Genomic DNA, 12,199 nt, shown 5'->3' on the forward strand with positions numbered 1-12,199 from the left:
TTATGATGCAAAAGAAAAATGAAAAAAAAAAACTTGCATGAACTTTGAATTTAGAACAGCAAATTAAAAAAGCACTTTGGAGAACAATTTCAATATCTAACCCTTTAAAAAATGTGTATTTTTGCTTCTTGCTGAATGTTGCTCTAAAAGCTTAATTTAGCGTGACGTTAGATATTGTGGTATTTAATAATCCTGAAATGAAGAAATGTTTTTATGTAAGAGCTCCATCTTGTAAACGAGAAGTCCCGTAAAACAAAACCTACATGCTTGTTAACGTCAGTTTATAAGCACGTCCTTGAATCTGTAAACATTTATGTGATTGCATCATATAAATCCTGTGAGTCAAAAAAAAAAGGTAAAGCGTTCATTCATGTACCAGCTTGTTGTAATACCCAAAAGGCAAGGGAAAACTCTTAAAACTTTACTTTTTATTATTCATTTTCTCAGCTCACTTGTGATGATTCCTATGAAAACAAAGAAATAAGGATCCGAGGAAAAATTTCAGTGCCTTTCCAGGTCAAAGGCCACCTTAACACTGACAAGCAAAATCAAATCACAGCTAAGGAAATGAGCCATGAACCTCTGATTGCTCCATACATAATGACCCTTTTTCCAGTTGCTTAGCTCAAGAATTATTTGATTGTGCAGAGTGCTGACATCACTGCAAACATGAGCACTGCTTGCACATATTGCCTGTGTGTATAATCAAATCAAGAGCACTGATACAAGACGTGAACAAATATCTCTTAGTACGCAGGAACAATGGATCTTTGTTCCATAGGAGAGGCCTCAGAAAGCTTAAAGACTGACCGAAGGTAGAACACCTCTAGAGACTGTTGGCCCAGTCTGTGCTCAGCATTAATCGATTGTGCTTTTATTGGATCATTTGGGCATTAGCAAGACTCGTTTAAGCTATTTTCAAAAATGACAACAAGTGTATGTTCTTTGTCATTGCAGCCATGGGAAAAGTGGCACTGAAGGAAATTTTCAAGCTTCAGCAAAGCTGCCATAGTTCGACTTTCATGTGACCAAAAAGACGGAGCACGAGGAGAGTCCTTAGTCTGTAATTTAAAATAATGGCACTTCAGGCTGACATGGGTCAAATAAACACCCACCCTCACCCGTACCATCCTCAGCTTCACACCTTGGGTCATACAGGAGTCTGGACACAGGAGTGTAACTGAAAACTTCACTTCTGGGTGGGAAATTCCCCATTCACAGAGATTTTTTTCCTTTTATTTTTTTATATATATAAACAACTAAATACTTGAAAATTCAATAAAGCAGCTAATTTCCTTGCTGCTTCAAATCCATCTGATTTAAAACATTCGGCAGCAAGCAAAGAGGCATGACTTGAGATTTTAGAGGAAGCTACAGTAGGGTGACCCTGGAAGGCTTTGTGAACTGAGGCTTAAAGACAACAAAGCGTGGGCTTGACTGTTTCTGAAAACCACATGCTGATAAATGGCCTCTCCAAGTAGACAAACTCAGAAAACAAGGCCCCTGCTGCAAAAGGACCAAACTGCTACCTCTGCTGCTTGCAGAATCTGATTACTTGCAAGCCCCGAGGACAGGCAGGTCATTGAGAGCACAGAGATGAGCAAACAATAAGATATTATCTGAAGGAATCTTCAGTTTTCCAAAGGAAAATGGTCCCTCTCAGTGTCACATTGACGATAGAATTGTCAACCTGACACTGATTCAGCCATTTAAGAAGAATGAACACTACGACCCATTCATAGATACTCAATAAAATAATGAGAGGTCTTTTTTCACTCTTGTTTAAGACATATAAAGGTAAGCTCATGCGGCTCGGCCAGACAAGGCTGCGCAGAAACCGGAGCATGCAGCTGACTCAGATGAATATGCCTTTACAGTGATTGGGTGCTGAATGAACAATTCCAAAGGCATTTTCCTCCTCCATTCTTTATGTGCATGGAAATAATACATGTGCAGGGTTTATTGTGTTCTGATCTTTTGTCACGCGTGTCTGTTCTTAGAAACTCGTTTGAAAACAAACATTTACATGAATAAATTGAGTCGTGTAGCATATAGCGTTTGGTTTGAAAAGAAATCTGATAATGATTGTAGAAACATTCCGTGGTCAAAGTTTTACTTCATAATCTAATCTGTTTAATTTCTGTGTACTTTTGCTCCTTTCAGACAGTGACATCTTGTGGACACCTGACATTGTTGAAGTTGGTGGAGAAAAGATCTCTAAAAGATATGTCTCCACTTGATGTTTAAATAGAATGAATATGTTGATAGGGAATAATGGAATTACATCATAGTAGTAGTAGAACTAGTAGTAATAGTAATAGTATTAGTAGTAGTAGTAGTAGTAGTAGTAGTAGTAGTAGTAGTAGTAGTAGTAGTAGTAGTAGTAGTAGTACTAGATTGAAACGTCACGGTCAATTCAGCATTATGGGAATGGAGTTTTGGTCTGAAAATTTCTTGAAAAACTCAAGTTAGAAATTGGACATTTTGTTTTGTGGATGTGGGAGAAAATGTAATGATAACATTCAACATGAAGCAATGGTGTCAAGTAAAAAAGTACAAATATAATACCTAATAGTAACAATTTTTGATAGCTATACATTACTGGAGGATGTATCAATAGGCTGTCTGTGAGCCGACTTTTTACTTTTATTTATTACATTTTCATGCAATAAATAAAAGTAAAAAGTCGGCTTACAGACAGCCTGGTGTATGTATCAATAGGCTGTCTGTAAGCCGATTTTTTACTTTTATTTAGTATATTTTCATGCCTCCTCCTTGAACCGTTACCTTATCGTGGTGGAGGAGTTTGAGTGCCCAAATGATCCTAGGAGCTATGTTGTCTGGGGCACTTTGTGCCCCTGGTAGGGTCTCCCATGACAAATGGGTCTTAGGTGAAGGGTGAGACAAAGAAAGGTTCAGAAGATCTTTCATGGACGTAAAAACAAAGAGTCGGAGTACCCGGCCCAGAGGGTTACCAGGGTCCCACCCTGGAGCCAGGCCTGGGGTTGGGGCCCGTGGGCAAGCGCCTGTTGGCCCGGTCGGGCCCAGCCCGAACCAGCTACATGGTCTCATCCAACTGTGGACCCACCACCCGCAGGAGGAACATGAAGTGTCCGGTGCAGTGTGGATCGGGTGGCAGACCAAGGTGGGAGCCTTGGCGGTCCGACCCCCAGACAAGGAAACTGGTTATTGGGACTGGTGCCAAAGAGGTTCTGGCAAACTGTCCGGCGCCTCAGGAGAGGGAGGCAGCAACTCGCTCACACTGTTTACAGTGGGAATGGGGAGCTGCTGACGTCAACTGGGGCTATAAACGGGCGGTGGAAGGAATACTTTGAGGAGCTCCTCAATCCCACCTATGCGCATTCCGAGGAGGAGCCAGAGCCAGGAGACCTGGAGATGGACTTTCCAATCTCTGGGGCAGAAGTTGCTGAGGTAGTCAAACAACTACACAGCGGTGGAGCGCCGGGGGTGGATGAGATTCGTCCTGGGTGTTGAGATTCGTCAAAGCAATGGGTGTGGTAGGGCTGTCGTGGTTGACACGTCTCTGCAACATTGCGTGGTCATCGGGGGCAGTTCCTGTGGAGTGGCAGACTGGGGTGGTGGTCCCCATTTTTAAGAAGGGTGACCTGAGGGTGTGTTCCAACTATAGGGGATCACACTCCTCAGCCTCCCTGGAAAGGTCTACTACAAGGTACTGGAGAGGAGGGTCCGATCGATAGTTGAATCTCAGATTGAGGAGGAGCAATGTGGTTTTCGTCCTGGCTGTGGAACTGTGGACCAGCTCTATACCCTTGCATGGGTGATGGAGGGGGCATGGGAATTTGCCCAACCAATCCACATGTGTTTTGTGGATTTGGAGAAGGCTTATAACCGTGTCCTCAGGGGCACCCTGTGGGAGACGCTCCAGGAGTATGGGGTGGGTGGCTTTCTGTTAAGGGCCATTCAGTTCCTTTACCAGAGGAGCGTGAGTTTGGTCCGCATAGCCAGTAGTAAGTCGGACCTGTTCCCAGTGAGGGTTGGACTCCACCAGGGCTGCCCTTTGTCACCGGTTCTGTTCATTACCTTTATGGACAGAATTTCTAGGAGCAGCCGTGGTGTGGAGTGTGTCGAGTTTGGTGGCAGGAGAATCTCGTCTCTGCTTTTTGCGGATGATGTGGTCCTCCTAGCTTCATCCAGCTCTGACCTTCAGCTCTTGCTGGGTAGGTTCGCGGCCGAGTGTGAAGCGGCTGGGATGAGGATCAGCACCTCCAAATCTGAGACCATGGTTCTCGACCGGGAAAGGGTGGCTTGCCAACTCCGAGTCGGGAGAGAGGTCCTACCTCAAGTGGAGGAATTTAAGTATCTCGGGGTCTTGTTCACAAGTGAGGGTAGGAGGGATCGGGAGATCGACAGGCGGATTGGTTCGGTGTCTTCAGTGATGCGGACGCTGAGCCTATCTGTCGTGGTGAAGAGGGAGCTGAGCCAGAAAGCCAGGCTCTCGATTTACCGGTCGATCTACGTCCCAATCCTCACCTATAGTCAGGGGCGGCATTAGGCCCGGCTACTTGGGCTCAAGCCCCGAATCTTTAATGAAAAGTCCCGGATCTCAAACGTGGAAGTAACATGCAGTACCAAAGTCCAACAGAGAGGGAGCAGCTAGCAGTAGTTTGTATACAGCCTGCCTGAGCCTCCACCACTGAAGAAGAAGCCCTTCAGTAGCCGGCTTCTTCTATGGTCTCTGCCTGAAACGCATGTGTGAAGATGGACATAAGGACGGGTTTTAGACCAAAAGTACCGTGACAGAACCCCAGCTTAGATGAGACTGGTGTTGACTAAGGTTTGTGAGTCTTATTTGAAAATATTTGTTGTGCTGCTGGTTTGCCTAAAGTTAGCTCACTATCAGGTAAAGTTGATGGAGAAAGAAAGGGAATATTTACTATCATCTCACACTAAACACTAACAGGAACAATACTCTGCCCTGAATATGCTTAATATGTAGCTACAGATTAAAAATTATGTGGTACAAGACAAATATTTATGATATTGACTAGTGCGTGTCACGTGTGTGTGTGCGCACACGCGTGTGTGTGTGTTAAGCCCCGGATCTTCTTCAGTCCTTAATCCGCCCCTGCCTATGGTCATGAGTTTTGGGTATTGACCGAAAGAACGAGATCGCAAATTCACGCGGCCGAAATGAATTTCCTCCGTAGGGTGGCCGGGCTCAGCCTTAGAGATAGGGTGAGGATCTCGGACATTCGGGAGGGACCGCTTCTCCTCTGGATCGAAAGGAGTCAGTTAGGTGGTTTGGGCATCTGGTCAGGATGCCTCCTGGACACCTCCCTGGGGAGGTGTTTCTGGCATGTCCAGCCGGCAGGAGGCCCCCGGGTCGACCCAGGACACGTTGGAGAGGTTACATCTCCAATCTGGTCCGGGAACGCCTTGGGGTCCTGCCGGAGGAACTGGTGGAGGTAGCCGTGGAGATGACGGTCTGGAGCTCCCTAGCTGGGATGCTGCCCCCACGACCCGCACCCGGATAAGCGGAGAAAGACGACGACATTTTCATGCAATTTTATGCCCTTTCTGCTCCTCAGTTTTTAAAGAGCAAGTCACCCCCTACCAGAGTCTTACTCCACTCCCACTTCCTGTTTGAAAAATGCAACAAATGCTGTTGCCTAGCAGACCGAGAGGGCGGAGCCACTAACAAATACACACATACACAGGCTCACAACGACATTGTGACATCATGCACTGGTTGCCCGTGCAGTTCAGGATAAACTTCAAAATTATGCTTCTCACTTACAAATCCTTGAACCATCAAGCTCCTCCATATCTGTGTGAACTGGTCCATTACTACAACCCGCCGCGTGCTCTCAGGTCTGAAGATAAGCTCCTCCTAGCTGTTCCCAATGCACGTTTAAAAAGCCGTGGAGAGAGGGCTTTCTCTGTCTGTGCACCGAAGCTGTGGAACGCATTACCACTGCTAGTGAGGCTAGCACCAACAGCTAGCATTTTTAAATCACGCCTGAAAACTCACTACTTCAACCTAGCTTATACAACATAATTATGAACCTCACTGACATCTGCACTGTTTATAAACTGACTCCACAATTATCGACTTCCGTATTATTGAGGTTCTTTGTAAAATGTTTTTTCCTATTTTTACTTCACCCTGTGTCTTATTGATTTTTAGCTGTTATTTTTGGGAATTTTGTTGTATTTCCTTTTTATCTTTTATCTGTGTTCGACATGTTTATATAACGCCTGTTTAATTAACCAACATTTTTAGTGTACAGCGCCTTGTTTGGTTGTAATGCCTTGTGAATGCGCTTTATAAATAAAATTGGATTGGATTGGATTGGATATGGTACCAGCTAACGTCCTACGGTACCTCTTAGCCAATAGCGGTGTCAGATTCTGAGCAACTACAGCAATCAATTTCCCTCTGGGATTAATAACGTATTTTTGAACTGAATTTAATTAAAATTCAAATGCAGTGCAGAGTTTTTACCCGACAACAGCACAACACTGACAGTTTTAGGCAGAAAATTTAAATTTTAACTAAATTGCACTAAAGTGCAAAACTATTGACTGCATGTGTCTGCAGCATGATTAGACACGCATTTATATAGTTTATCAGGGAAAAAAAGGTTGATTTGGGGTGACTTGCTCTTTAACAACAGCCTCATCACTCCTACTAAATTTTGGCTTGCCATTGTTAAAACAAAATACAGAAAGACAAAATTGCGAAATTGCCCATCTGGATAAAGTGAATTTGATTGGGGTTAGAAAATAAGTAATCATTCATCTATCACCCACATGCAGTAAGTAGCTATTTTCATGTCACTAAAATGCATTAATGTTTTACTGAACTGAAGAGGGAATTGGGGGCCCAGTGTATCCCATATTTGTCAATCTTAGTATTTTTATACGCTTTTTCGATAAGCCTAAGCACTTTTGAAACCTGTACTTTTTACTTCTACCCAAGTATCATGCTTGAATTGATCCTTCAACTTCAACAGAAGTCTTTAAACCCCCTAGTATCTAAACTTGAGTAGTAAATATGTATATTTTTAAAGCCTCTGTTCTGTAGTCAATAAAATGACCCTTAAAATAGAAATCGTGACACTACCGACAGTGCCATTGTAGTTTTTAAACGAAAGCTCGCGATAGTAACTGTTTTCTCGGCACCGAGAAGAGAGAGGAATAGAAAGCTAAATATCTAAGTTGTTTTGTAGCTCTCTGACGAACCGAAAATTAATAGGTCGTGGGGAAATATTTGTCATAGAGCGAAAAAGCCGAAATTTACTGGATGTTAGACGTAATTTCATACCTGTAACTGAAGTGAGGTTTGATAGAACGCGGCTACAGAATCCAAATTGTATGTCTAAGGTGCTAACTGTTAGCTGACAGGCTACCTAGCATAGCCGCCGAAGCAATGGCGTTGAAAAGAATTCAGAAGGTGAGTGTTTATATTTATTAAGTTTAAGACATGATTCAGATTCGATTTTTCTTCCTCTTTTCGAACCGTTTTGATAAAGTACATGTGTGTGGTGTTTTAGAGGTGAACTAGCTACGCCGTTGAGCGTTTTGTTCATTTAAAAAATAATTCAAAGACAAAGGCGAGCTGACCAACGGTGGCCCGGTTTGTGCTTGGCTAACATTAACGTAACTACCCAATTAAGCTTTCATTTGGGTTATTACATCCTGCTCGTCTGACATTTTTCATATTAATCCTGAAACTTTGATAAGGACTCTGGAGTAAGAAGTTGTTACTGTTACTTCGTGGGAGGTTAGCTTTCCTGCTAACGGTTGTAACGTGTAGTCCTTGCCTGGATTTTGTTCTTGATCACTAATTTATCAGTCACATTTATCGTTTTAGTTTACCTTGTAAAATTATGTATGACGACGTATAAATTCGCTGAATGACAGCTGCTCGATTGTTGCCAAAACTGAACCCTAGAGTCAGTGTTGCCATATATGGAATGGCAAATGGGGCACTGGAACAGGCCATGGTGTGTATTTATATAATAGGCTTCCTTACATGAGATGTTAAATAACAGGCTTAATTTCTGTTCAAGCACCGTGTTTTGCTGTCTGTGCTTTTGTGTGTGATGCAAATGTAGATTGGTTACTTGGGCTGTGGACTGAGTTAATTTGATTTAGTTTCGTTTTTGTCCATTTTGTGTTGTATTTTTAATATTTGTAGTTATTATGTGTTTGCTAAACTAAACAGCTTGTCCTTATTTTCTGGAAGTATGTCTATAAAACAACATTTTGTGTTGCACAATGATGTCATGTCTGAAGTTGAATTTTATTTGTACTGAAGATAAAAGAGGAAAAGTGTTGCAAATAGGGCTGCACTGTGCATCGCAAATGTATCGTCATCACACTATCAGCATACACAATACTCATATTGCAAAGAACAGAAAAAAACTGCAATAAAGGATCATCTTAATTTTTTTCTACACATAATAAAGCATATTGTCAGTCAAACTGAAGCATTACGTTTTTGACTGATCAAATAGTCCTTCACCTGTTTGGCCAATTGGGTGAGTTCTTATAGGTTAGATACCGCCACCTAGGTAGACAGCACTTCATTTGGATGGCTAGCAAACACCAGAGTTAGCTGTGTTCTGCTCTTTCTGCCGACTATTCTTTTCCTGGGATCCCCTGAGTCTTTATTTTATTTTTATGATTTGGTTTTTGATACATTTTTTTTGTTCTTGAGTTACTATTTATGTATTGCAAGTCATATAATCATCGCAAAAATAATCACTGTAATTGTGCATCGTAGGTTTTCCTAATATTGTGCAGCCCTAGTGTTAAATACATTGTTTTGCAGGAACTTCAACCACAAGTTGTTGTAGGAATGTATAAATGAATATAAAACTTTGCAGCTCTGACAAATACCTCTCCATATCTTTAAACCGCAGATGTTACAGTGCTTGCTTTAACAGATATGTTCACATAAATGAACCCTGCTGTATGTTTATTGCAGCATTTAATTTGTAACTGTTACTTACACAAGCTGTTGTCTTTTTTTCCCTAATATATGAACTTGAGAAACTGAAAAGGCACATTTTGTAGTAAAAGCATGAAATTCTGCAAAAGTGTTTTAAAGAGCAAGTCAAAGAATGGTGATGTAGGACTTGGGAGTGCAGGCTGCTGCCTGAGGGGTGGTTGGAGACGGTGTCTCCATGCTGCTTTGTTTTGGTCACTTATGTGCGTGAGGCGAGTGGTGTTACGACCCTTCCTGGGGAGTTTGGCTCGTGTGCAAAAAGGAAGGGACAATAACACAGGATTTAAAAGTTAAAATGATGATCAGGTTTATTTACAACAACAACAAAAAACCATAAATCTTTCCATCCACAGGTTGGGAATAATAAAACTAATTCTGCCTGTGGGGAATTAAAACAAAAGTACAAATAACTAGGGATGTCCCGCAGGGCAAAGATTACTGGGTTCTGGACCAAAATAAGAATCTCCAAAGGTCCAAACTCTAAACTGGGTGGTTAAACCAAACTCAAGGTGAAATTTTAAACTAAACCGAAAACCCACGACACTCTAAATGTAATAAAAGGGAGATCTACGCCACAAAAAAGATGAACTCTAAACCAAATCGTAACAGCTTATCCTATCGCAAGAAGCTGTTAGCGAAAATGCTAACAGTAGCTTTACCAACATTAAGTTCAAGTTACCAAGTTTAAATAAACCAAAAATACCCAGCAGCAAACAGACCAGCATGGAGGAGAGACTGCTACCACAAAAACAGCTCTCCTAATGTCTGAAAGAAGCTCCTTTATGAAGGGAGAAACTCTCCCGGTGATTTTCTACATCTGCGGTAGACACGAAGCAGCGCATTTGATCCCAGAAGTTGTTGTCCGTTGCCGGGAGATGAAGGCGGGCAAAACAGGCAAAGAATCTAGTAGCAGACGGACATTGTTCCAGTTCTTCGGTATTTGGCGGAGATGTTAGTGAAGGCGGAGAAGAGGGCGAACTAGAGGAAAAACAGGCAGATTCCTCCTCGATTTACAAACTCCTGGGGATGCAACAAGTGGGCGTGGTGCGTCGACTACCGGATCTGACATCGACAATTTTTTAGAATCGAGCAGTCAACGTCATCGATGCGTCGCTACAGCTCTATTGGGGGTACATTATGATGTCACAATGTTGTTTTGAGCCTGTGTGTGTGTAATTGTTAGTGGCTCAACCCGCTTGGTCTGCCAGGCAACCACATTATTTGGCTTTTTCAAGCAGGAAGTGGGAGTGGTGTAAGACTCTGGTAAGGGTTGACTTGCTCTTTAAATTCCAGCCATATTGACTGTGTCACTTTTTTTAGGAACTGTCTGACCTGCAGAGGGACCCTCCTGCCCAGTGCTCTGCAGGACCAGTTTCAGACGATTGTAAGTAGCTAGAAAATTGTTCTGTGTCTTAAAATAGCAATGTTTTCCATTACATGTAATAAAAAAAAAATTGCAACAGCGTTTTGCATAATGATTACAGCTTTTCTATATTTTCTCGTTTTCAACACTAGTGTTTCACTGGCAGGCAACAATAATGGGTCCAGTAAGTAACACCTTTTACTTTTAATTCAAGTTCACTGGTATTTAATGTTTTCATAATTTGTTTGTATTTTTGTTTTAATAGAGTGACAGCCCCTATCAGAGTGGAGTGTTTTTCCTCACCATTCATTTTCCAACAGATTACCCCTTCAAACCACCAAAAGTGAGTCTCCTCTCTAAGTTTTTTAAACACATGTCCTCAGTCCATATGTATTAATAAAAATGTTTTGTTTCTGTATTTTTTAACAGGTTGCATTCACAACAAAGATTTACCACCCAAATATCAACAGCAATGGCAGTATTTGTCTGGACATACTGAGGTCACAGTGGTCACCAGCTCTTACCGTGTCAAAAGGTGAGTTATTCAACTAGATTTAAACTAGTCTTTGTGTTTATAATGATGATGGTTCTTTTGTCCGTCGTCTGGTTGGATTTTCGTTGTAACTTTTATTTGTTAACAAACACGTCACTCAATTTAGTCATTATCCAAGTTTTTTGTTTGTTTCAATTTAGTCTGCAAAGATATATTCATGATGAAAATACTTTGTCAGCAAAATTACCACTGATTATATCTGTTTCAGACAAGTAGCATTCAGTGGTCGCTTTAGAGCATAATTAAAGCTTTTATTGGCAGAATCTGTAAATGTACTCAGTAACTTTCCCCGATTCATCTTTCCACAGTCTTATTGTCTATCTGCTCTCTTCTGTGTGATCCAAATCCTGATGACCCATTGGTCCCAGAGATTGCTCATACATACAAGGCTGACAGGGAAAAGTAAGTGCAACAAGCACCTTGTTCAGCTGAGGCCACTGTCCTACTAATGTTTCTGTCCAAAACAAACATGTTGGCAGGATTCAACTTGAAACTGTCTTTACAGGTACAACAAGTTAGCAAGAGAATGGACACAGAAGTATGCAATGTAAGAGCACCATGGAGATTAAAATAAAAATGAGAACAAAAGAACCACAGAGGGTCTGTAACTTGAGGCAAGTGAGCAACAGAGGAGAAAAAAATAAACACGTTTTGAAAAGGAATTGATACAATGAGGTACAGTGCCACTTGGCTTTCTGTGTGCTGAGCTGCTACCATGTGCTGTCCTTCATGACTTGTATGGATCTGCAAGCAGGACCTGATGGACTTCTTAAAGCACTCCCATATGGAATACTGGAATTTCTTTACAGTACCTGATGCCACACTGAGACTGTAAACCTTACCCCTCTTATTGCTATTGTTATTATTGTTATCACCATCATTATTGCTACTCCTACACTTTATTTTTACTCTCAGTGAGTCATGAAATTGTGTTACAGAGATGCAACATATTTGATTTAGGAGACTTGTTTTCTCTTCATTTCAGCGGTACTATCTGTGCCCCACTGGGTTTTTGCTGTATTTCTGTTATTTAGTGGCCTTCTGTGTTACATTTGTAGTACACGTGCAATTGAGGCAGAATGTTCCCCGTTGAACACAACATGGTGCAGTGCCATCACCAGCAGATGTTTTGTTGGTACTGTCTCTACCCCGAAACAATGTGAAATGCTCCAAAAGAAAAATAAAAAAAACATTGGTTTTTATTGTCCACTGAAAATGAACGTTGAGAAGTATTAGACCGTGTTGAAGACACTGGAGAGCTGCTGTTCAGAGCCTGCTGGCTCAC

At 41.8% G+C, this 12,199-nt stretch overlaps 1 protein-coding gene across 1 annotated transcript; it reads left to right on the forward strand.

The window, feature by feature from the left end:
* Positions 1–7,147: 7,147 nt before the first annotated feature.
* On the forward strand, positions 7,148–12,124 carry ube2d4 (ubiquitin conjugating enzyme E2 D4). The gene is made up of 7 exons (XM_015972278.3): positions 7,148–7,438; positions 10,319–10,382; positions 10,514–10,545; positions 10,627–10,704; positions 10,791–10,896; positions 11,223–11,316; positions 11,420–12,124. Exons 1-7 carry the CDS (start codon positions 7,415–7,417, stop codon positions 11,463–11,465), a joined length of 444 nt encoding a protein of 147 aa, XP_015827764.1. The 5' UTR covers positions 7,148–7,414; the 3' UTR covers positions 11,466–12,124.
* The last annotated feature ends 75 nt before the right edge of the window (positions 12,125–12,199 follow it).

Source organism: Nothobranchius furzeri, chromosome 17, assembly GCF_043380555.1.
Source record: "Nothobranchius furzeri strain GRZ-AD chromosome 17, NfurGRZ-RIMD1, whole genome shotgun sequence".
In the NCBI taxonomy this organism is placed as follows: Eukaryota; Metazoa; Chordata; class Actinopteri; order Cyprinodontiformes; family Nothobranchiidae; genus Nothobranchius; species Nothobranchius furzeri.